We start from the raw sequence: 24,525 nt of genomic DNA on the forward strand, positions 1-24,525 counted from the left end.
CACGAGCGTGGTCCCTGGATTCCTCAAACCAGAGCAGACCAGAGGTAAACTCGAGACAAGGAGGGGGGGAAAAAATTCTGAATTATCCCTCTTGTCACGGCTGTGTCTGTACCTGTCTGTCTCTCTGCACAGAGCTCGGCGACACTGTGAGGTCTGCGAGACAGAGGCTTTCAATGATGCAGAAGAGCAATGGAAACCAACTGTCCTAATGTAGGCCATACTGCACTGTTAACGTGTTAATGGACAAAATGAGGAAAATTGTAGTAAAGTTATAAAATAAAAGTTGTTACAGCTAACGAATTGAATTTGTTTATGTGCGTAATGCAATCAGATAACCTCAATGCTTTCATTACCAGCAGAGAAACTTGATACGGAAATAAGTTCTTTGGCCTTCGCATTAGCGATAAACATGTGGGAAATGTTTACATTCATCTGTGCGCAGACATACACGAACAAACGACTCTTTTTTTGTGCAAATCCTGTCCTCGGGCATTTGGCACTTTTCCTCAAGCCCAGATTGCTCAGAGGCCAAATGTGGACGTTTTAGGTGTTGCGCGCACACGCTCGTACACAGACTGGCGCGGATCAGACGGATGCCATTTGAGAAAGCTCCAAACATTCTGGTATCTTTTTTAACTCGCAGCGCTCTTTTCATCTCTTTATTTTAAGACAAGAGTCTAGAGACAGTGTTTGTTCTGTGCCCCCTCAGATAAAACACAGTCTTTGCATTCCTTATGAAATGTATCTGTTGAGATTTGGGAGGGGTGGGTGCCAGGTGTTGGGTTACATCAAATCAAAGCCCTCCCCTCACAGAGAGCGCACGAATGAGACCGGTAACCAGGCGATGCACCTTTCATAATAAAAGCTGAAGGGGAAACATTAAGTAACTGATAACATATAATTTTGGCCAATTAATCTTTACAAAACAAATGACATAATAAACCTTAGTAGGTTTTGAACAGAGTTAATGAGCTTTGAGAGAGCACCGTGCTATGATGTAATTAGTTTTTTATATTATACCAACACTGCAACATTCAAATATTGCAAAAACCACCAAATGCAATTAAATTGATGAGAAACTTTTTGCTGGTTCATGTTTCAGTCAAGTTAAAATACTTCTCGCAAGAGTGTTTAAAATTTGGAAACCAAATTTTTCGCGGGGACGCAAATCATTGGCGTAATTGTGTTTTTGTTTTTAATTGCGGATTCGTTTCTAATATGCTTTCAAGAAACAGTTGACAGTTGTCATATTTTGAAAATCCAAAGCGGAAGACCTATGTTGGTTTTCCGTAGAAACTTGACAGAAGTGGGAAAGAGGGAGTTGAGATTGTTCAGCGGCGGACACTCCAGCGCACAGTGCACGCATGTTCAGTGGACTTCAGTGGTGTGAAGCCTCAAATGAGGGACTCGGACGTCCGGGAATGACAGCCGCTGTCACCAGGAGTGACAGCTTTCATTCTGAGATACTCCACTGAAACTACTCCAGCCGACACTCAACACTGATCCGCAACGGATCCAGCCAGACCGGGACTATGCCAGAGATGGAGAAAGGGAGACCACCGGAAAATAAACGCAGCAGGAAACCCGCGCACCCCGTAAAGAGGGAAATCAACCAGGAGATGAAGGTGAGAGTGGGTTTGTGTGCCACTGAAAAATTATTATTATTATTATTATTGTTATTGTTATTATTGTAATCAGATGAGACGGGGCGATAACTTCTTTGCGCACACGTCTTCCAGCACACAGCAGCGAGTGAGTCAGCTACGCACAAATCAGTGCGGGGAATACTATCAAACAATATATATGCTTTTAATGAATGCTCGCTTTCTCTCTTTTATGTAAGCAATTATATCCTACTGCGTGAAGCTGTATTGCAAAATAAGAAAAACCTCGAAAGTTTTCATCTTTAGGAAGACAACTGGAAAATATCAATAAACGTGTTTATAAATACAAGTTGAAACAGACGCAAAGACAGACACGGGATTTTCTGATTATATAAATGTTAGTGCTGAAGAGTAGTCTGACCTCTGCCTTCTTGTGACGCCATGTCAGGCCAGCTGTGGCCGGACGCGCAGTCTTGTCCAGCGGAGATCCAGATGTGCGTCAATTCTTCCCCGCTCCTGCGGTGCGCTCACTTGCTGTACCACAGAGGCTTGCCCCCATGAAAAAGAGACAGGGCATCTATATTCTTTAAATAGCCCCGCTCCTTGGGAAAGCTCTAAAATCACTGTCACAGACTGTTAAAGAATGCAAACATCACATTAAACGAAAGCTCCCGCTTGAAGTGCTCACTGATGACATGTCATTTAAGAATCTCCCCACTGTTCTTTGAGTAGAAGGAGAGCCACTGCATAGGCAGTAATAAGTTAAATCACAGTAACAGGCACGATTCCCTCCCACTATTATGAGCCTGTTACTGCATGGAAACTAATCCATGGGTTGTCTGCTTTGTTTGGGTTTGGACACTGGATATTTGAGACTGTTGACTGTGGTGGGGTAAGGAATACTCGAGGCTTCTTCAAGCTGAAGCTGAGAAATAAAATTTGAAAAAGTCATTTTCTTAGGGGGGGGGGGGGGGGGGGGGGGGTCGTATTCTGGCCTTCGTGAGAGAGGAAATGTGCTCTTTTTGTGTTAAGTGGTTTGGATTGTAGCGTTTGATATCCAGGGGAGGTGTAGAGTTACATCTTAACTAATTTTAATCAAAACATGTGAAACGCTATCCCCGCTTGATGTAAGCCTGCCTGGGCTGAATCTCAGGGTCGGCCCCAGTTTGTTGCCTTTGGCTGCAACTCTCTTTGTGGTTTGGGATATGGCTTGTCACTCTCGCAAAGCAGATGTTTGTCTAAACTGCCAAAAAGAAACAAAAACAACATTGTGGGAAGTGGAGGGGTGGGTGAAGAAAAAATATTGCCCGTCTTTTCGTTCACAAGAAGAAAAAAAAAAGAAAGAAGTGGCACTGGGTTGTTTGTGTAGATACGGTAGGAGAGTTGCCATCAGTGTCGAACTTCTGGAGAACATCAAGATATCAAAATTAGGCATGATGGGAAGCATATAAGATTCAAATTATCGGGTAAAATCCCATAAGATGTGCAACTTAAAAACTGGTCAAATGATGAAAAAGCAGGGGGTTGGGGGGGGGGGGGGGGGGGGGGGGGACTGTGGAGGAAATACAGGCAGGAAGGCTGGCAAGCTGAGTTCTAGCTCAGCTGAGGTCCGTCCCAGTGTTGTCTTTGTAATACATCTGTTTCAACACCACATTCGGACCTACTCCCTCCACGTCAGACCCCGAGCACGGCACCAGACACCCGATACTTGACTTTAATCATCGTTAGGCATATTTAGCTGGATATGATACCTCTGCTTGCACTCACCCACACACTCTCCCAGACACACACACAGCAGAAAGTGAGCAAGCGAGTGAGAGATCCATTTCTTTGAGGCCCTAGTGCAGAACAGAGGTCGGAGTGAGGAAAGCAGGGGAAAGAATGTGCAGTCAGTACTACAGCACTACAACACCACCACCACAGCAGACTGGCTGTGCTGGAAAAGGGTGAAACCTGAGAGGCCGTGCTGTGTCGGGTGTCAGGGCTGGAAGGTGCTGGGATGGAGGGGAGGATGGTGAAGATGGAAGGTGGCGGGGGGGGGGGGGGGGGGGGGGCAGAAAAAGAGGCAAAGGGAGGGACAGGGAAAGCTGGAGAAAGAGAGAGGGAGAGAGTGGTGGACATTGGAAAGAGAAGAAGAGAGCAGAGTGGGGCATTTCCGAGAACCGTGGGACCTGGCTGTGGTGTAGGGTGTCCCGCTCTGATTTCTGCCCATTCTGGATCAGGTTTCTCCTCCAATCCAGTTCTTCCAAAGCCACAGAGAGAGGTGGGTGGATAAAGAGAGAGACCTTTGTATTTTTTTTTCATCTGGTCGTAATAAAAAAAAAAAAACTGAGACCACACATCCCATCTGTGGAGAAAAGTTTTCTTTCTCCCTCTTTTTTCCAATTAAAAGAGATAAACAAAGGATGATTCATAGATTTCACACTGGTGTTAGGTTTTAAACCTTTCCGTCTCAGATTTAGCAAGAGTAAACAACTTGAATACATCATGGAAAAAGTGTCATACTGTACTCCTCTGTGCCCCTATTCATTTCTCCAACCAGGCTGTGGCTGAGAAAGAATCGCTCACATTGATTCAGAGAAGGAAGGTCTGATTATGTTTAACATAGGATAAAAATGTCCATTAATAACCCGTAGATGCATGCTGACAATTTCCTATTTGTAGGCAGGCATAGCTCAGTTATCCATATGCGTAGATTATCACTAATCACTGATTTCTTTTCTCATGCAGACTTTTGCAGAAAGCACCATGAATGAACTCCTTGGATGGTACGGTTACGACAAGGTAGATCTCAGAGATTCAGAGGCCAACGAGATCAGAAACTACAGAGAACGGCGTCAGCATGTGTCTGTGCTGAAAGGTGAGGGCGGCCGTCGAGGATTCACTATTGGTGCAGTGTTCTTAAATTTACGCTAACAGGTTCTGCAGGTTGTAATGCAGACATTGAGTCACTGCACAAATCTGCTAAACATAACTTCCTGTAGTCAGAACTTCTCGAGTTTCATTCATTCAGATACATCTGTTGTTTGTGAAAAAGTTATTATAGTATCATGTAGGCCGTATTGCAGATTTGCTGCACGGTGTAACGTTACTCGACGAATTCAAGTTAACACTGGAATCTGTTTGTGTCTTGCAGAAAACTCTTTGCCAAAACCCAAAAGCCTGGACACCAAAGTCAGCCACTTGGTCCTGCCGAACAAGAGCGGAGAGAGAGAGTGCTCCGGCATCCCGTCTTCGTCACCCTCCTCTTCCTCAACAAGCTCATCCTTGACGACCCCAAAGGAGCACAAGAGTGCCCCTGTCATCGTCCCCCTTATAAAGCCATCAGCAGGTAGCAGGCTGTAGGGGCAAACATGAGGAGATTAAATGTTGATTGTTGTGCGTTCCTTATACATATGCTTTTAGTATTACTACCCTGATGATTAGTTTGATATTCATGTGCTAGCACGTCAGAGTGTAGTGTCAAGCTCCAGAAGACGGTGCAGGTTCAGTTTTTACCTACTAGACTCCTGAGCAATGATAAAGAGACATCCCTGCTAGGTGCAGTAGTTTGAGCTTGCTTTGGTGCCTCTTTCGGTAATTATATTATATATAAAATTATTATAGGTAAATATATAATAATTATGTATATTAAAAATTAGATTCTTTTACAAAATAAAGAGAAATTCTGTGTGCTACAAGCTCTGAAAAAGAGAGATAACCTGTAAAGTGTCCCGTGATATAAGCCACGTTTGCCGCAAAGGTAATAACTGTGTAATAACAGTCTGAGATAACTCAGCATGCAATTATGGTGCAATGCAGTAAGCATTTGTAGCCTATTAAGAGTAAAGTAAGTTAAACAGAAGAACTAATGCTGCTGCACCTTTTTATACTGTGTAGACTGTGTAATTCTTCTGTTGTTTGGACTTTGTTTTTTTGAAAAACAAACACTACATATGGTAATAAATTGCGGCTTTTGCTTTTAGTTTGAAGGTTTTTGGCATCCCTGATTAACAATGCTTGAATTGTAAGTCTGTCGGTATTCTGCTGTACGATTAAAATGTACAGGAATATAAGCATAAAATGGGTTCACCCGTTACAGATGGATAAATAAATAACAGCGCTGTCATAGTGAAGGTTATAAGAGGGATGCAGCAAGATCTCTGTGTTCCCTGGAAGAATATTAATCTGAGATTTATTCAGTGTGAGGTACATCCATACAGGAAGTTTAGATCACAGCTGGATGCGCGCTGTTTAGTGCGCTCTCCTTTGTGAGACTAAAAAGCACCCAGTTGTAGCTGTTTCACACTATTCTTGTGCTTTTAAGATTATCTAACATAGCTTTTCTTCTGATTTCCCTCCTGCAGTGGAAGATGTACAAAATGTGCAGATAGTATGTGTGTGGTGCCAGAAGGAAGGTGTAAAACGCTACTCTCTGTGTATGGGATCAGAGCTCAAGAGCTTCTGCAGTGAGAAGTGTTTTGCTGCCTGCAGACGGGCCTACTTCAAACGCAATAAGGTTAGTATATATAATGTACTGCACATTATCATTACATTTGAGGGTCAAAAACAATTCATGTTGGCCTCTTCTTGGTGAGGTGTTGTAAATCCTGGTATCTGTATGATAATGAGTAATCTGTAAATTCAGTAGTCAGTCTGACACAACCATATACATTTAAGCAAACACAGGTACTCTATATCCAGTTTGCCTCAGCCCTGGCACATCCCATCACACAAAGGGAAATGGGCATCAAGTGGTTTCTGGCAGGTATACAAACTAGCAGAAACAGATACTCCTGATCTCGTGAGGTCATTACTGATGGATTCGTTTACAGAAATTTAAAAAGGGTGGATCTCTAAGAACACAATTCCTAGTGCGTATGGTCGATCCAGTTTAGGAATGGTGGGAGGGAGGTCAAAGTTTGTGTGGGACACTTAGTATCAGTTTCGCGTTAATGGAGAAGGGACCAGCCATTAAGTGGCTTTGGTCTGGAGGACAGGAGTGCTGCAACGACAGAGAAACGCTCTGATGCGCTTGCTGTGATTTTTCAGCCTCCATTGCGACATGGATATACCTTCTGTAGAGGTACAGGGTGACAAGTAGCTATATCAGCTTTCACCCTCAGTGTTGTTTAGAGCGTGGTGGGTGAATTCACACAACAACGGAGACACAAGGGCGGGGGGGCTGAACAGACTGCGCGCAACAAGCCCTCTAGTTTTTCGGAGGCAGGGAGGAAAGCATTTCTGTTGGCTTGTTGCTGCTTGTCTGAGAGGAAGGCCAGGAGGCCTGGGGCGAGGTGTCCACTTTCAGTGCATACCTTACCTTCAGCTGCCTCATATTTCGTAACTCAACACGACTCAATGGGTCACAGAGATGGGGGAGCACTCAGATCCACATGAGATCAGCTTACATGAATCAAGAAGAATTTCCTATATTAATACTGGCAGAACCATTAATAATATGACAATACATCACCTGCATTATTTCCCCACTTGGCTGTAGAATTGTATCAGTTTCGCAACACAGCTTTTCTTTTGTTGCACTGACCTTTAGGGCTTGGTTGTTGCATGAAGCTCAGACTAATGCTATGCTTCATGACAAGGCGATTTATTTAAAACTATATTTTGTACTTGTTACGTAAGAAGCTCACATTTGGAGACCAGACACCGCAGAGTGATTCCAGTGTAGTATTTGTAGATGAACTGTTGTCTGAAACCTGACTGACGGTAGTTCATGTGATGTTTGTCACACTGTGGTTTTCCCCTGTCAGGCCAGAGATGAAGATCTCCATAGTGAGAGATCCCCTCAGCACCCCCATACAGAGGACTCGCCCAGACTGGTGCTGAAGATAAACACCAATGTCAGAGTAAGAGGACACTATCAATGCATCTTTTGTTTTCCACTGTGAGATATTAATATAAATATGCGATGAAAATGACAAGGTTTAACAAGCAGGAATAGTGGGGAAATCTTCTGTTTCTACACAAAGATCTGTTTTCACATACAATCTTTCACTCCAGTGACCCCCCACAGTCTCTCTCCCCTGTGCCACAGGTATGCGATTGGTGCAAGCATGTTCGTCACACTAAAGAGTACCTGGACTTTGGATCTGGTGAGGAGCGACTCCAGTTCTGCAGCACCAAGTGTCTGAACCAGTACAAGATGGATGTTTTCTACCGGGAAGCCCGCGCAGCTCTCACCAGCACCAGTTCCAGCCCAAACAGAACCAATCAGGAGGGGAGGATAGACAGCATTGTAGCTGGGCAAAAGCTACTCACTCCAGAATCTTGGAACAACAACAACAGTACTGGGGAAGCCCGTAATAGAAACCTCTCCCCTAAAGGGCCTGCACTAATCCGTGGATTAGGAGAATCCTCCATGTCTCCCTCAGAAGCATCCTCTTCTACTTCAAAAGTCCCTGTCTCTGGTCTAAGGACCCTAGAGAGATCCATCCAGCCTCCCCCACCTCCTTCAACTGTGGATGTGTCACCCCATCCTGCTTCCCTTCCTCCTCCACCTCTTCCTCGCCCCCCTCTGGAGCAAAAGCCAGTACCTCAAATCCCCATGCCCTTTATAAGGCCTCCCCTTCATGCTCAGGGCTTAAAAAGCCCCCTTGCCACTCCTCCCAGACATCCAGGCCCTCCTTCCAGCCCTATCCACAGAGCTCCGCACTCTCCTCACCTTCAGCCCCCTACTTCTTCATCCATGAATCCCCCTGGACTGATACACCCCTTCCCAGGAGCCTACTTTCCTGGCTTACACTCCCCTCCGCTGAATATGATGCCAAGAGGTCCTGTCCCAATGCCTCCCATGATGAACTTTGGTATTCCTTCTTTTAGCCCTCTTCTGCCCCAGCCCACTGTCCTGGTGCCTTATCCCATCATTGTACCCCTACCTGTCCCGATACCCATTCCTATCCCTATTCCAGTCCCCCCTAAAACATCCCTAGAAACTCCAAGTCACAGCGGAGTTATTCAGCCTGTTCCAGATTTGCTGGACAGGGCTCAATCCAGGTCTACCAGGCAATCTTCTCCAGAGACTTCTGAGGCAGACAGCAGACTGGTAGTCAGCAAAATGGGTGGAACTTTGCCTCAAGGGCTATCCTCACCAAGTGACCTGAACACAAGGGACACAGATTGGGTTAAATCAGAGAGGCCATTTCTGTCCCCAGCATCCACACCCCAAAGTGGAGCATCCTCCCCCAGAGCCCAGTGCAACGAATCCCCCTGCTCAGCCCCGGGGTCGGACGGGATAAATGAATATAAGCATCAGCAGACAGAGCGACAAGTCATCCAAAGGGTTCTGCAAAGGACTCAAGTGAAGTTAGAGCCCAGCACCAATGGAGTGGTGGACCTATCAGGGCTGGGCGAGTTGGGAGCTGGGCAGGTTAACAGGTCAGGGGTTCACAATATCATCAGACCCACACCTCCTCTGTCACCATCACTTTCACACGACACTGTCTTCCAGCACCAGGACTCCCATACTCCACCTTCTTGCACCCCAGCCAGCCCCAAGGAGTTCAACCATCCACATGGTGCCACATCCTCTGCCCAAAAATCTCAGGACCATGGTCAAAATGGGATGTCTTCTTCACCAACAACTACCACTCCGGACTCCCGACCCCAGAGATTACCAGCACCGCCCCCTGACCCGTCACTTAGTGAGCTGGAGGCTATCAAAGAGAACAAGTGTTCTGTTGTTAGCCCAGTGCGGGTTGAGGGGCAAGTTAATCTGTCAGAAGAGCCCTTAACAGTAGTCCGGGACATAGGAGAGGACTCTCATGTTTCTGATGAGGACCATGCCTACGCTCTGCCCACAGCGCCAAAGATAGGTGGGACCACTGGCCCATTGCTCTTGCCCAAACTCAGGGACAAGGGTAGTCTGCGGAGCCCTGCCAATGTGCCCAGTGCAATAGACATGGAGCCAGCTCTGAAGAGGAGATGCCTAAGAATCAGAGATCAGAATAAGTAGAGGATGGAGGTAAGAGATTCTGATGTAAAGTGAGGCAAAATTCAGATAGCACAGTTTTTAATGGCTTTTTTAATTTATATCTTGTAAAGACCAGAAGTCAGACTTACTGATACATCGGCAAGATAAATGTCACAGTAAACCAAGTTGACACCAACTTTTTTTGCATTAACCGCTCTGTGGTATTCCACATTGGTTTAAATAAAAACCAGCAATTATTTTTAAACACCATTTAACCAGGGACTGGAAAATGTGTGGACACACACATTCGCACATACAGAGGGCAAGCTTAATCACAGGTCTAACAGCATGTGCATGGTCACTAAACAGCATGGCGCCAAAGAGAGAGAATCCCAGTAACCTGGCACTCCCCAGTGCTCTAAGGTTACACCAGGGAAGGAGGTGGAGGGCACAGGCAGTGAGAGTCACTTTGAAAGGCGATCACTTCACCACAGTCTGACTGACAGTCACAATTCTTTGTTTGCATCGCAGCCTCTTCTTTAGGCTCCCATTTGCCAAGGTATGTGAGTATACGTCTGTTCTCAGATGGATGGAGAAAATGACTGTGGGAGAAAGTAGAAGGTTCATTGTATTGGACAAAGATAAATGGCTGCTGCTGAATCAAATATGTGACCTTGAGGTTATGAGTTAGCTTGTCCAGAATGACATTCACACAGAGAGATAGGTCAATTCTCCGTGTGACCATAAAGTCAAACTGTTGCTCCTTGCGGCCGTAACTACAAGGCAGTGCAGACATCTTTCTGGGGTGCTGTAGAGACAGAGGTGATTGTCAGGCAGACTACAAGGCGCGGCAATTTGAGAGTGAACCCTCAGCTGTGATAGAGCTCTGGGGCTTCATTAGGAAAACACAGGGGCAGAACCAGAGCGATCCGTTTACACATGTCATAATGACACCCTGTTCTGGCTTTGGCTCGTACCTCTCATATGTAGAAGTTTCGAGTCCCCCCCCATCCCTTTTCAGTCCTTTTCCTTTTCTTCACTTAGCACTGCTATCCTCTGCCAACCAGATGTTGTTGTTCGAATGCAGCAGGAAAGCCTCCTTACTTTGGACCAATCAAAGGCCCTCTTGATTTCACTTGTCACTAGTCCAAAGGGCTGTAACACCAGCCGTCATCCTCACCAGCTGGTATCTCATCATAACAAGATCATGTTACCATTTTACTGTATGTCCCGAGATTAATCCGCTGATATTACAGAGGTGGTTTAAATTTCACCTGGCCTGCTTTTCTCTCCATATTGCACTCCAAGCCTCAAAAGGTCAGGGGTCACCTTCGTAATTATGTTAAAAACGGATAGCTGTTGGTCGCGGATGCACGACATAAACCTTTATCTCATACTCCCAGATGTTTTGTGTTGAAGCACAACAAGATTTCCTTTCACTAAATGAGTTCCCACTTTACTCTGTGTCATTTGTTGTGGCTCCATGCATTGCCTTAGTAACCAATACATATGAAATCACAGTGTGCCGCTTGTGCTGTGCAGAAGGATTTATGGCCTTGTGTTGTGTGTAATGGGAGCTGGCTGTCGTATGTGAGTGACTTTAGCTCGCCACCTCTGTGCTCTGACCTAAACATTGCTGTCCTGTTCTATTGTCTGAACTGCTAAAAGTCTTTTAAAAAAAGAAGAAAAGTCTCCCACACTGACAGAGTCAGGAGCCAACTGGAGGATTTCACCTCAGGAAACAGCCAGTTTTTTTGTCTCAGTTTTCCTTGCCTTTATTTGGGATATTTTATAGCCCGTGTAATCCGATCCCACCACATGGGTATTCGCTGAGCGTTTGAAACTAAAACGCAATGGGACAGAGGGAGTACAGAACCCTGGTTTGGCCCTTACGTGTGTGCGTGTGCATGTGTGTGTGTGTCTGTTTGTGTTTAATGTGTGTGTTTGAATGAAAGCCTGTGTAAGTGTGTGTAAGAGAGGAAAAAAAGGCCAGATGTTCTTAGTTTGATTGTGCCCCGTGCAACAGTTATCTGAGTGTTGACATGACTAAAAGGTTCATTCTCAGTGTTTATATAGAAAGGGCAGATTAAGGAATGAGTGTCCAGGGTTGCAGAGGTTGATATAACATATGGTGTAAATGGAAATTGCACAGAATAAAATATATGATATCTCACAACTTACTTTGTCTCTCTTTCTCCCTTTCCTTCTTTCTGTTTCTTGTTTTTTTGTACTCCTACCCTGTCTATCTAATAAACAGACTCCCTGTTTAGCACTGTACGGCAGTGCTAGATTCAGTGCCATGCCCTCTTGTGGACAACACCAGTGCTAACACCCTCTAGCCTGTCCCTCAGCCTGTTGGCCCACCAGAGTGTTGCTCTGCCTGCAGACCAGCAGGGTGCCAACCCAGGAAGAAGTCCAGATGGCCAAGTCATCACAAGCCAACATGGGGGAAGAACACAACACAGTCACACATTTTGTCTTGGACCAAAAGGCTGTCGCTGGCTCGTGTGTGTTACATTGTGTTCAGCAAGCGCTTTAAAAGGAGCATCTCAGATCTTCTTCCTGTCTGACATTGCCCTAAAGTGTGTATGCGCGCATGAGTCAGTGTGGCAGCCCAGATGAGCTGCTCCTCCTCCTCCTCCTCCCCTCCCTGCTCCGCACAGCAGACAGGGCTCCGATCAGCCTTGTGTGGTCTTCTCAGATGGAGCCTGAACATGATCTCTTTCCAGGGGAAACGGTTTGTTTTCTCTGCCCGGCTTGCACAAAGAGCTGCATTGTTCCTCTCCCCATATCCCACGCTGACTCCCCACTCCAGGTTTTGGGTTACCTGGCCGACGGGGGCTCAGACTTCATCAGTTTTTTTATTTTTTTGACCGACAGCCAGGAATATAGTATACCCTTCTCTCCTCCACCTTTCCGCCCAATCTAAATACGGTACGCACCAGTTCTGAGGTTTTATCCCTCACAAGTGATTGCCTGTGATTCCCTACTCAGCTCACTTCCTCCAAGGGAAGAAAGACAGTCTGCTGACATTAAGACTTCATCCAGTTTACTCACTGACGAGAGTCCGGCCGGGCTGTTGAGACAGATGATGGAGCAGCCTAACAACCCAGGGGAGAGTCTCCTCCCCCTCCTCTTAAACAATGTAAACTTAAACTGAATATATGAGGGTACACCTACTGATACATAGTAGCTGAGATGGTCTGTGAACACTTTAGACGTCTTGATGACGCTGGTACATGAATGTGTAACGTACAGATCCTCATTCAATATTCACCTAATCTACCAAGTCTCTCATAGCAAATCAGAGTTTGAATCACTTTCAGCACCGAATGCCATGCATGTTTCGTCCCTGCCATTCATGAATGAATGATCCTAATTCTGATTTTCTTGTGGATGATGCTGGTTTTGATCAGCCGTTTCTGAAAAGGAAAGCAACCTTGTAATATTACCAAATGTGGTATTATACCCAAAGGCATCAAATGCTGTAGTATGCAGCGATCAGTATTACAGTTCCCGCTATCAGGGATACCTATTGAGATTTGATCCAGCTAAATCACTTAGCAGCTTGTCAACACTTGTTCCTTTGCAAGATTTCAGTTTTGTAGTCGACACAGATACTATTTGATGTTATATTAACTTATGGATGAAGCATCTGTAGATTTTCACAAAAATGCTTTATTTCTTCTTTTTTTGTTTGTTTGTTTTGTTCTTTTTCTTTGATGATTTTCATTTTATGAGTGCCTGAACTCTCAAATGCCTCTTGTCCATATGTTAATATGCTGTAGCCCCACTAGAGGGCATTGTTTGCCTTTGTAACTTTGCACCTGAGCAGAAAGAACCAGGAGGCCATAAGACAGTCTGCTGAAACCCAATGCAATCTCCGCAAATCACTCAGTGCCATCAGACTGATGTGACTGATAAGCCAAGCAGACGGCTTTTCCTTTACATTTCGCCATTATTTTATCTTTAAATTCAAATATTGCCATTTGCCACACTCACAGCAGTGTCAAACCAAGGGTGCAGTCAGCTGCATTTCAACGCCTTTTAGTGAACAGCTCAGCACTCCCCTGAGTTAAACTAAGCAGTCCCTTTGACCTGCTTGATGCTAGAATACCGCCAGATGTGGCCCACCCCAGCCATCATTCCAAAATCACTTACCTATCCGTTTGTGGGCATGCGTGTGTGCATGCACGGATATGTGGCAACACATTTCACCGTCTCCTCACTCATTCCAGCCCACTTCCCCCACCACAGATCATGCCTTTAAGTCAGTGTCATTCTTGGCTGGTAAGGGGACTTTCTCGCTTGTATGGCGCAGTGATGACATCACTTCATACAAATAGCTGCAGTGTCAACAGGAGATCTCCGACTCTGACGGCAGAGGCCAAAAAGTAAACAATTCAAACTGCCATCATTAGTTTCACCATGTTTAATCAATGCCTTTCCTCACCTCACCCAGTATCTGTGTCACCTCAGAGTTTTGACAGAAAACCCGTTTTACCAGAAGTTTGGTTGCTTCTTGCTTCACCCAGAGGTACTTTCTGACCTTCCCTGTCAAAGTCACTATCTGACAAAATGTTTGTATTCAAATAAAGATTAAATAAGAGCATTGGTGAAGACCTCTTTGTAAAGTGAAATAAATAAAAGTTATTCTAAGATCAAAGAAACTTCTGCTGTTTGTTTTTTTAATTTATTTAAGTTTTTATTTTAAAAAATGTTGGGGGGGGGGGGTTTCTTCTTTTTTGTGAGGCATGTTGGTTTTGTAATTATTAAACTCGTCATACAGCTTTATAAACCGTGTACTAACAGGTTCTGGTCAGTAAATGCCTATTTTTAGTGGAAGCCTTTCTGAAAGGCAACGCATCAACATTCCAGAAATAGTGGAAGTCGACCATCTTTGCAGTGACGGTAAATCAGATGAATGAGATAAGAGAGCAGGAATTCCGGCTTTGTGTGGACCTACTGGGAGCCGTGACTGGACGATTCTGGGAGGGCAGCGTTGGGGGGGGTGTTAACTTCCAGGTTTTCAAGTTAGGGGTTGAAACTGCAGGACGGAAGTTTTCCACAATAATAACAGGGCAGGGGATATGTGCGGGACTTGCTTGCAGGAAGTCACCCACAATTAGGCAGCACAAACCGGATGTAAAAACTATCCTATAAAATAAAGGCATTAAACAACCGAAAAAAACCCGCTATAAAATAATAATGATCATCATTATCACCATCATCATTATTTTTATTATTATTATTAGTGATATTAGTAGTAGTAGTATTAACTTTATTCAATCAAGTTAAAATGATATTAATAGAAATGTTATAGAAACGTTTCTAAATGACCTTGAGAGGTTATTTAGGTTATTTATGAAAGATGATTTATCATTCACTTGTTTTACTGTCCATATGTATGGACAAAAAAGATTTGCAAGGTTTAGAAAAAGACAATTTCATAATGATTGATATCTTCCCAGATTTTTATAATTTATTTAGTCTTATTTAAGTCTTCGCCTTAAGATTTACGCAGTTTCTCACGACTTTTATGTTGATAGTTGCAACCGGAAGTCAAACTTGTGTTCTCCTTGCTTGACTAATCTTTGTTACAGGTTGAGCATGTTGGGTCGACTGATTTAGTTTTACCTGCCTGCCTGATAGCAAGACGACACTTATCTGAAAGTGAAGTTTACCTCGACACACCCGCTTGGTTTTCACTTGCGTGTGTGTGTGTGTGACCACTAATGAAAACTGGGCGAGACGGTTTGTTTGGGCCTTGGATAAATAATTAACCAGACAACTCAAGCCGCAGTTTCAAGAGCTGACATGAGGAGTTGACGCAAAGCAAGAGCGAAGTGCGCCTCTATCGCCAGCCTGTTACCTGAGCGAAAACAACAGGCTCGCATGTGTTTTTGTTTGTTTTAAATTTTTCTTTATATTTTTAATGCCATTTGAACTGGATACACTTCATTGTAATAATGCTGGGAGCGGAGAGCAGATTGGAAAGCCGGCTGAAGAAGCTGGAGTCCCTGATAAGGAATCCACAGTCGGCACTAAACTTGGCAACCCTGCTGGTGAGTTTACATTCACCCTGAAGCTCTAATACAAGTATGGTCTTCAGACTGAGAGATAGGGAGTGAGTTAGACACATATTTGTGAGTAATTAGTCTGTCAGTCATCTGAGAAAAAAGTTTTTAGAGGAAGGTCTTACAGTAAAAACAATTAAAAAAAAAAAAAAAAAAAAAACACAACCGAAAGCTGAAAAAGTGAAATTGTTGACCTGTAGCCTTAATCACGCAGAAAATGATAAGAACTAAGGTTAAGCTAATCATACTCCTTTGGCCTTTGTAGCAGAGGGAAGCCCCACCTTTCCTGTATGGAATGCCATACACTCCTCCCTAAACAGAATTATTCAATGGAAAATGCTGCATAGTAATAATTAGATGTGATAGTTTTCCAACTCACTGAAGCTGGAAGTCATTCAAATGAGTGAAGGAAGTTCCAATGAAACTTACAATCTGATCAGCTATGAACTACATTCACTCCTCCCTTTCCCTCACTCAGTCAATGCCTGTCTGGGATTACCTGTTCAGGGGTCTGGTGTGGTGGCCTGCACTGAGAACATATTCAGCTCAGCTGCTCACACTCCTCAAGCCTCAATCTTTGAGAATAAATTCAGGATCTCACAGCAGGCTGTCTGTAGTTTTCCATTTCTATGTAGTGCTGATCTGCAGATTTAAAATAGGCTTAATATTTTCATCTTGACAACCCAGAGTTAGCTTTGAGAACATGTCTAGCCTGGATCAACTTTTGTAAGCTGTTTGCAGTAACACTTTGACTCAGCAAAAAGCCAGTAGAGTCTGTTTACTGTTTAAGTTATTCATTTGCTTCGCACACATTTGATATTGACAGAACACCATAATCCACGGCTTATATTCATAGTCTTTTAGTGACATTTGGAGCATTAAAACATATAAATCATGCTGAGGGATTTATATATATTTTTTTAAATCTGTCCAAACAAATGTGACAGTTTACCAGATTTCATGCCGTATGCACCTGCTGCCTAAACAAAGCAGCCCTTTGGTCCATGTCTATTCCCAGTGCTGAATCATGATCCAAAAGTACAATCTCCCTCAGATGTACAACAACAGACCCAGGTTACATCATTCTGTGACATAATCAGGCCAAAAAAATGATGAGAATTAATTTTAGCCCGTGTCAGTCATCACTCCAAAGTTCACTAGTAGTCATGTTTGATTTTTATCACTGTGCTCCATGGCCATCATGCTGCTTAAAATGCAGGGAGCTACCACAGGAAGCTGAAGTCACTTCCTGGAATTAACCTGCTGTGCCCTCATGTCACCATTTCCTGTTTGTCCACTGTTATTTTTCGTATATATACGTTGTTGTTTGTTTTTTCTTTTCTTTAGTACAATACAAATTTAGACTTCTAATAGAATAACCTGTTGTCTTTTATTTTTGTGTTAATGCTTTTGCTGGGTTATTGATGGCCAGTAAAGGAAAAACTAAACCCCAGAGAAAAGGTTTGAATGTTTGAGGTCTATGGAATGCTTTGAAATCCTAATGAGTTCACAGTAACTGAACAAAATAATGTGGTTGAGTCGCAGATCATTATAATCGAGAACGATGCACTTCAGTCGGTAAATTAATGTTAGCTGTTGCGCAGTGTCATGGCATTCTGTGTCAATTTTAACTGAGCAATTAATTGTGCAAGGATAAGGATTTAAGACATGAGAATATATTTTTGACAAACGAGTATAAATGGATAAATAAATCATGTATAATTAGTCCAGTCAGCTACACCTGGGCACCATATTTATCACAGAAGTATCACAAACAATAAAACTTAAAACTCGTTACTGTTTTTGTTTTTTTCTGTCAATATATCAATAGTGGATGGTCATATTAAATATAAGCAATGTTTCAGACTGCTCTACACACTCCGTTCTAGACTGTTTATTTCCATTTATTAGATCTATTGGTTCCTGTCAGAGAGGGCTGATATCCCTAGTATGGTCATCTCAGATACATTATGCTCCCTCTGGCTGGTAGTGCATGAACCCTTCCCATGTGCTGCTAAAGCCTTCTGTTTGTGAGGCTGCAGCCAATCAGAAAAAAGTCATCTCGAAGGAAAAGGAGCTAAACAGGTCGATTTAGACAGGATGAACTGATGGGCTATAACAAGGTTCAGTATAGAGTGCATAAGGGTTATTTTTAACCATGAATCATGCAGAGTGAATTGTAGTGCTGTTCAAAGCTAAAAGTTTGGTCCCCTTTAAAGAGCCCATCGGGGACTGCAAAAAATAATAATTGCAAATCAGCTACTAAATATACAAAGCATAAACAGGATTGTCTTGTATGTTTTGGAAACGTCTATTGAAACGAGTGCCACAAAGTTCCTGCCAGACTGTTTTTGTGCTGATGTTCAAACCAGAGGAGTTTCTGAACCCTGCAGTTATTGACCTTTATGTAGTTTTGCTTTATGCGCTCGACCGCCCTGTTCAACTCTGTTTACTTCCTCGCCGAGTTGCTGTGGTCCTCGATACCATACTTCCGCTTTGCGATAATACCACTTACAGCTAAACACAAACAGATCTAGTAGGACAATGGCATCCCATTACAGTACCATGCTCAAATTCACTGGGCTGTTTAGAACGATCCATTCTTTCACAAATGTTTGTAAAGGTAGCCTGCATGGCTAGGTGCTCGATTTTATACACCTGTGGTAATGGGACGGAAACACCTGAATTCAAATGTGAAGAGGCGTGGCCCTACACTTTTGCCCATATAATGCATCATTGGTCCATTTATGGCACAATTGTGGAAGCCATAAACACAATTTTTAGTTTCTCATCGGCATATTTACATATCACATACTTATTTTTATAACATATTCACTGAATATTCCAGTAAATGTGCTTTTTTTGTTTACTCTCTTAACCATGAAATGACTGATAGTGTTTGTAGTGATGGAATCAGATCTATGTGACAGCTCCCTAGTAAAGATTTAAAAACGTGTATGGATCAGACACCCCGTATATAAGAACAAAAAACCCTTAAATCTGGGATCAGTAGAACAGTTGAAGGCATGTCTGTTTTGTGTCTGGTGGAGGCTGGATCTGGATGGGCCGAGTACATTTTGATGCATCCTGAGCAACTTGATTAAGCCATTGTTGACGCTTGACTATGTTGACAGTATCAGCTCACACTGAAGTGGGTGGAAGGTGCTCTCTCAGGAGGCGAGAACAAGCCATGAAGACTAAACTAGAGAATCATGTTCAGATTTGTCGAGATTCCAGTGAAAGACAAACATGCTGGGTCTAATCATTTTCGCCTTTCACTGATCTGAGACTAAAATAAGAGGGGAAGCATTTAAATCTTAACCCCTTTACTTCACTTTACATCACACAGAGTGATTTTCTAGAATTAAACAGCGTCTGATAACAAAAACACTCAGTGATCAAATGTCTAATTTGATGTTATCTAAATTGATGTCTAACAGGATAACACAATGACGTGATGGCTTTTTATATCCAAACGAATTTGGTCTGATACCTAAATGGGTTACACCAGTCTTTGGCGTCCATTGTTTTCTTTAGGAAAAACCCAGTTGAAAATAAGATGTTAAAATATGTTGTTATGCTTAGCTGCTTTAGCTTGGGGATCCACTGCCTTGCACAATTACAGTTCTCCTTAAATGGAATGCAACCAGCATGTTTTCATGTTTCCATTTTCATGTTTCCGTATGAACGTATTGATATGTAATCGGGATTTATTTATTTATTTATTTATTTATTTTTAACCTGAAGCTGTATGCTTAATGCATCAAGTTGTGATGGACCTTGGTTCCCACTTTAATCTTGTTTTAACTTGTATACCCTGATCACAGCTATATAAATCCCTTCGTGAATCTTTTTATTGTATGCCTTTTGTATCAGAAACAAAAGCAGTGGCAAAAGATGCAGGAATTCACTTTAAATTTATTTTAGAAAACAGGACTTGGATACCAAGCTGCAAAAACCTGAACAAGTCCTTCATGATTTTAGTCACACATTGCAACAAACTACAGGCGCACCCTGTTTGAAACTGCTAACATTAGACTGTATTTGCATATTACCATCACTGAAACTCTTTAAAACAAAGTTCCCATAGTGCTGCGATAACGACGACCATTACACCAGTTGATCTTTTGTAAAATGATCACCTATCCTCGAGCTCTCAGCCTGAATCCAGGTCCATAAGCTGTTCGTCCCACAATAGCTTCTGAGCCTTTAGGTCTATTTCCACCCATGTGTGGTGGGGGAGATCGCTCCTCACCGCTGCTATTTAAAGGTGCAGAATTGTTCCACATGCCCCTTTCCACTCACTCATATGTCCTAGAACAAACAGACAACCAGATACAGCCCCTACACTCGCTGACATGCTGGATGACTCAACACGACCCCTGTTTTATTAGGGAACAGAGATCATAGCACACTCTGACCTACCCCGCCTCACCGCCCCACGCACACACCCACACCCTACCCCCACCCAGCTCTGCCCTGCCATCCTGATGCATGTGGATCACAGGCACATTTTGGTTCAACTTGAAACACAACACCCCCGATTTAAGCACTGATGACACTGCTGAGGCTCCAGCTTTAACTCTGACAGTGCCACAGCTTTACTGGAGCTGGTGTCGGTGGGCCTGATGGCGGGTCTGTGTGTTTATGGAAGCGACCGAAACATGAACACGCGTCTAATTTTATTTGTTGTTGCACGACATGTTTTGTCTCCTTGTCCAGCCTCCATTGTTCTTTTGTGTTTGTTTTGGTTTAGCGGTCTGATTTTGTTTCCCCACTTGTTTACATTTTGGAGTGTTCTTACCGCCATCTTTACTTCATTAAAGATGTTTGCTTTTATTAGCCAGCACAATGTTGGAGCTTCCCGACTTTCATGAATTGTCTTGACAATATAATGATAAAGAAATTATTTAAATTTCATTAATTTTCTGTGAATATTCAGCTCAACTTAAGGAATATTCCCATTTTTGAATGATACTGGTGTTTCCACTGTACACTGACATAGATTTTTTTTTTTTTGGTTGTTGTTAATTAACCACTATTTCTAAATGTTAATTTTCGTTTCTAATAAAAACTTCTTCTCTTTCTTGTCCTTCAGGATTCCATGAATGCACTGGTCAATGACTTGAATTACCCCCCCTTACGGAAAAACAAAAACATAGAGTCCTTTCTGAACAGATGTAAGTTCTCGTGTGCGTTTTGCATTTGTGTGTCTTAGTGATGAAAACCATGACTTTTTAGATTGTGCAAGACTTCCCCTGTTGTCCAGCATCAGATTTGCAATATAACATGTGCACTGTTTCTTTAAGAAGGTAAAAAGAGAGGTATATGAAAGATTTCCCTGGTGTTGCTATTCAAATTAACATTTTTGGGGAGATTAACAGATTTTTCCTGCCAAAACCTTAGTAATTGATATGTGGTCTTGTTGCATAGCCTTGTCCCCCCCCCCCCAATAATTTTTTTATTTAAGGTGGTGCAGTCACATTCAACCTAGAAAACCTGGCAGAATGTAGTGACTATAGCTAAATGTGACATTTCATTTCTTAAAAATCTACTTTTATGTTAATTTGTTCAACATGTATAACATGTTTTCTCCAAAACTACTGCAGTAGATTTCATTAGACTGGGAAAGTGTTAGATAAAATCAGCTTTATCTTTGTCTAATCTCGTGTATGTGTCTCATCTGCAGATAAAGACTTAGTGAGTGAGCTGCGAGAACTTCAGATGAAACTTGATGACTTTGAGAAAGTCAAGCTGATCGGAAAAGGAGCTTATGGACAAGTGCAGCTGGTGAGTTCAAGGGATCAATAAGAGGTTGTCTGTTGACTTGCGCTATTTAATTTTAAACTGCGTTCTGTGGAAGAGCAAAGCAGTGTGATATAAAGGTAGAATTTCTCCAGTTGTTCCTAAATCCAGCAGCTACCAGAAATATTTGAACCACTAGAGGGAGCAACAGTCTTTAAAAATACCAAATGTGTGATTTTTTTTTTTTTTATATATAACTTGATTTTTTGTTTTTGATTTTATTTTAAATTGCCAACGTGCCTGACTCCAAGTTTAAGCCAATCAGTACATTTCTTACTCTCCCTAACTTTCAGTTTCCCATATATCTGCATCTTATGCTGGTAGAATCTGGTATCTGCTGAGTCTCTTGGGTGGAAACAAGCCTGGACAGGCTCAGTGTGTGAGAGATGTCTGGTGTGGGGGTGTGGATGGGGGACATGGTATGTTTGTGTTTGAAATCTTGTGTAAACATGTCTTTCTATGGGTGTGTCCTACAATTATGGCTTCCTATCTCTGTGTCTGTTTCTCTTCATCTCCTGCGTTATCTTAGTCACTGTGACCTTCTTACCATCTTGTCCATATTGTCCTTGTTGACATATCACTATTTACATTCTCACATCTCTCCTTTTTTGTCACGTCCTCCCCTGCAGGTCCGTCACAAGGCCTCTAAGAAGGTTTATGCCATGAAGCAGCTCAGCAAGTTTGAGATGATCAAAAGGTCAGATTCGGCCTTCTTCTGGGAGGAGAGACACATCATGGCCTTCTCCAACAGCCCCTGGGTCGTCCAGGTGTGTTTTTTGTTTTTTTTCTACAAATATTCATAAGATGTAGCACTGGAGAACATATAGAACAGAAGTTTTAACTCCTTTCAGCCACAGAGGTTTTCATAGATATATTTTGTTCACAGTAGAAGACAGAAAACACACCAAATGTTTAAACTGAAAAGTTTTAGCGTTTCATGAAAAACAGTAGCCCATTTTGAATGGCAGTAACACATCTCAAAAAAAGTTGTGAGAGGGCAGCAAAAGGCTGGGAAATTAAGTGATGCTGAAAAGAAACAGTGTGCAGCTAATTAGTTTAATTAACAACGGCTCAATAACATGATAAAAAGAACCGAGTTTCTCTGAAAGATGGACAAAAGTTCACCAATCTACAAAAACATACTGCATCTACCAACTGTGCAACAATTTTAGGATAACGTTTCTCAATGAAAAAATTGTGAATACTTTAAATATGTTATCAGGATTTATATTTATAGCGTATCTGGAGAAATCTCTGTGCACGAGAGAGAAAGCTGCAGACCTGTAATTGATGGCCGTGATCTTCAGGCCTTCGGACTACATTGCATTAAAAACTGGCCTCATTCGGTCATGGAAATAAGTACATGGACGCAGGAACACCTTCAGAAATCACTGACTGTGAACACAGTTCACTGTGCCATTCATAAATGCCGGTTAAAGCTCTAGCTTTAACCGGCATTTATTGAAGCATTCTGTATGGTAAATACACTACAATAATAAACATAAAGCCATTTAAAATGGTCCGTTACAGGCCCATAGCCCGTTTTTGGCTTATTCTCAACCGATCCCTGGCTTGATGTCAGGATAATGAGCTCCTCCGTGTGACGTAGTCAATACAGCGCTGACTGGTAACACCCCTACGCAGCATGTGGGAAAACCGGTCATACTGTTTTGTGTCTCTACTTAGTGATGCTGCAATAAAGGAAGTTCACACATTTACAGCGTGCTATATTTATGCATTTTAAAACTGGTATCATAGAATCATAATGCTGAAACTTTCTGTAGAACATTGTTATAGGTTGATATTGATATATTTTTTTGTGTGTGTCAAATATAAACTAGGTTGTTACTGGTTGTTTCTGTAGATGGTAATCAAATAATTACATTCGCGCACCACCAAGCTCTAAAACATTTAATAATTTATTTGGAATTATTGTTATTGCATGCACTAGGTACTGATAGTAGGTACAGATGGCAAGCACTTTGTCAAAACAAGCGGTGTAATCAGATGGTCCGAGTGTTTAGAGATGGCATATGGAGATTATATTAAAATAAATGAACAGTAAAACAGTTGGGTAGGGATGCAAGAATATTTTTATGATAAGAAAATGAAACGAATGATTTGTGGAATAGACCAATAGAACCAATATATAGTAAGAGTCTTGTTATATCGGATGAGGTAAAAGCAGACAGCGTGCTTGTTAAATGAGATCCAATTTAATGCTGCCTTAAAGACCCGGAGATAAAACATTCATCATGAGTAATCAAATAATATATTAAGACAGCACAGATGATATTTATGTTTACATCGCAAAGCAGTACCTTCTGTTTATACACCTCAGTAATAACTTGGCACCATATCAGCATTAAGTTTGAGATAAAAAAAAGTAATCAATGATATTGTAATTACTCGTTACTGTTTCGTAGCTATGCTGTGCTTTCCAAGATGATCGGCACCTTTATATGGTGATGGAATTCATGCCCGGAGGAGACCTGGTCACACTCACCATGAACTACGACATCCCTGAGAAATGGGCTCGCTTCTACACGGCAGAAGTAGTGCTGGGGCTAGACGCCATCCACTCGATGGGCTTCATCCACCGCGACATTAAGCCTGACAACATGCTGCTGGACCAACACGGACACCTCAAACTGGCTGATTTTGGCACATGCATGAAGATGGACTCGGTATGTCGAGTTTCTAGTTGTGTCACAAACCTTCTGAGTTAGTTGAAAGAAGAGGAAAATGACATTTTGATTATTCAGAGCTTCAGTGCACCACCAGGTGTTCAGATGGTGAAGTGAAGCTCTTACATCATGTTGTTTTGAAAGGCCACAGAAGTTATGTGCTAAACAACTAGTCTCGAGTGAGGCGGCAGTCCCGCCTCTGCTGCTGTGGGACAGGAAGTGTTTTTCATCCTTTTGTTTTCACCACAGCAATTTCAAAATAGCTCATTTCACTCATTTGAGCTCTCTGAATATCTGCCAGTAGACAGAGCATGTCATGCAATTCCTTCCCTAGTCTCAGTCTGGTAAAGAAACTTGAAATGGTCTTAAAACACATTTCGTTTGTGGTCCACATGGTAAAGATTTTTTAAAGAATTTTTTGCATAGTTGTTGTCCCAACATCT

The 24,525-nt window shown here is 42.6% G+C and overlaps 2 protein-coding genes across 7 annotated transcripts in view; both read left to right on the forward strand.

Moving 5' to 3' along the window:
* Positions 1–1,302: 1,302 nt before the first annotated feature.
* Positions 1,303–14,175, forward strand: LOC101472207 (sine oculis-binding protein homolog). 2 transcript variants are annotated; one of them, XM_004568763.4, is made up of 7 exons: positions 1,303–1,625; positions 4,335–4,464; positions 4,741–4,935; positions 5,951–6,102; positions 7,355–7,450; positions 7,618–9,564; positions 11,771–14,175. In XM_004568763.4, the coding sequence occupies exons 1-6, from the start codon at positions 1,533–1,535 to the stop codon at positions 9,553–9,555; spliced, it is 2,604 nt and encodes an 867-aa protein (XP_004568820.1). In that variant the 5' UTR covers positions 1,303–1,532; the 3' UTR covers positions 9,556–9,564; positions 11,771–14,175. The 2 variants fall into 2 exon arrangements, with proteins under 2 accessions (XP_004568820.1, XP_004568821.1); XM_004568764.4 differs by having other exon boundaries at positions 7,639–9,564.
* A 934-nt stretch (positions 14,176–15,109) lies between these two features.
* LOC101470679 (rho-associated protein kinase 2) overlaps positions 15,110–24,525 on the forward strand; it is a 39,931-nt gene continuing 30,515 nt past the window's right edge. For all 5 annotated transcript variants that reach the window (XR_191666.2, XM_004568757.4, XM_076873948.1 and 2 more), the window contains exons 1-5: positions 15,110–15,578; positions 20,689–20,770; positions 21,280–21,380; positions 22,025–22,162; positions 23,822–24,082. Coding sequence is in view for 4 of the 5 variants with exons in the window: in XM_004568757.4 (XP_004568814.2) it covers positions 15,483–15,578; positions 20,689–20,770; positions 21,280–21,380; positions 22,025–22,162; positions 23,822–24,082 (678 nt within the window). In the remaining variant the exon portion in view is untranslated. The remainder of the gene's footprint in view (positions 15,579–20,688; positions 20,771–21,279; positions 21,381–22,024; positions 22,163–23,821; positions 24,083–24,525) is intronic.

This window comes from Maylandia zebra, linkage group LG15 (assembly GCF_041146795.1).
Source record: "Maylandia zebra isolate NMK-2024a linkage group LG15, Mzebra_GT3a, whole genome shotgun sequence".
Lineage (NCBI taxonomy): Eukaryota > Metazoa > Chordata > Actinopteri > Cichliformes > Cichlidae > Maylandia > Maylandia zebra.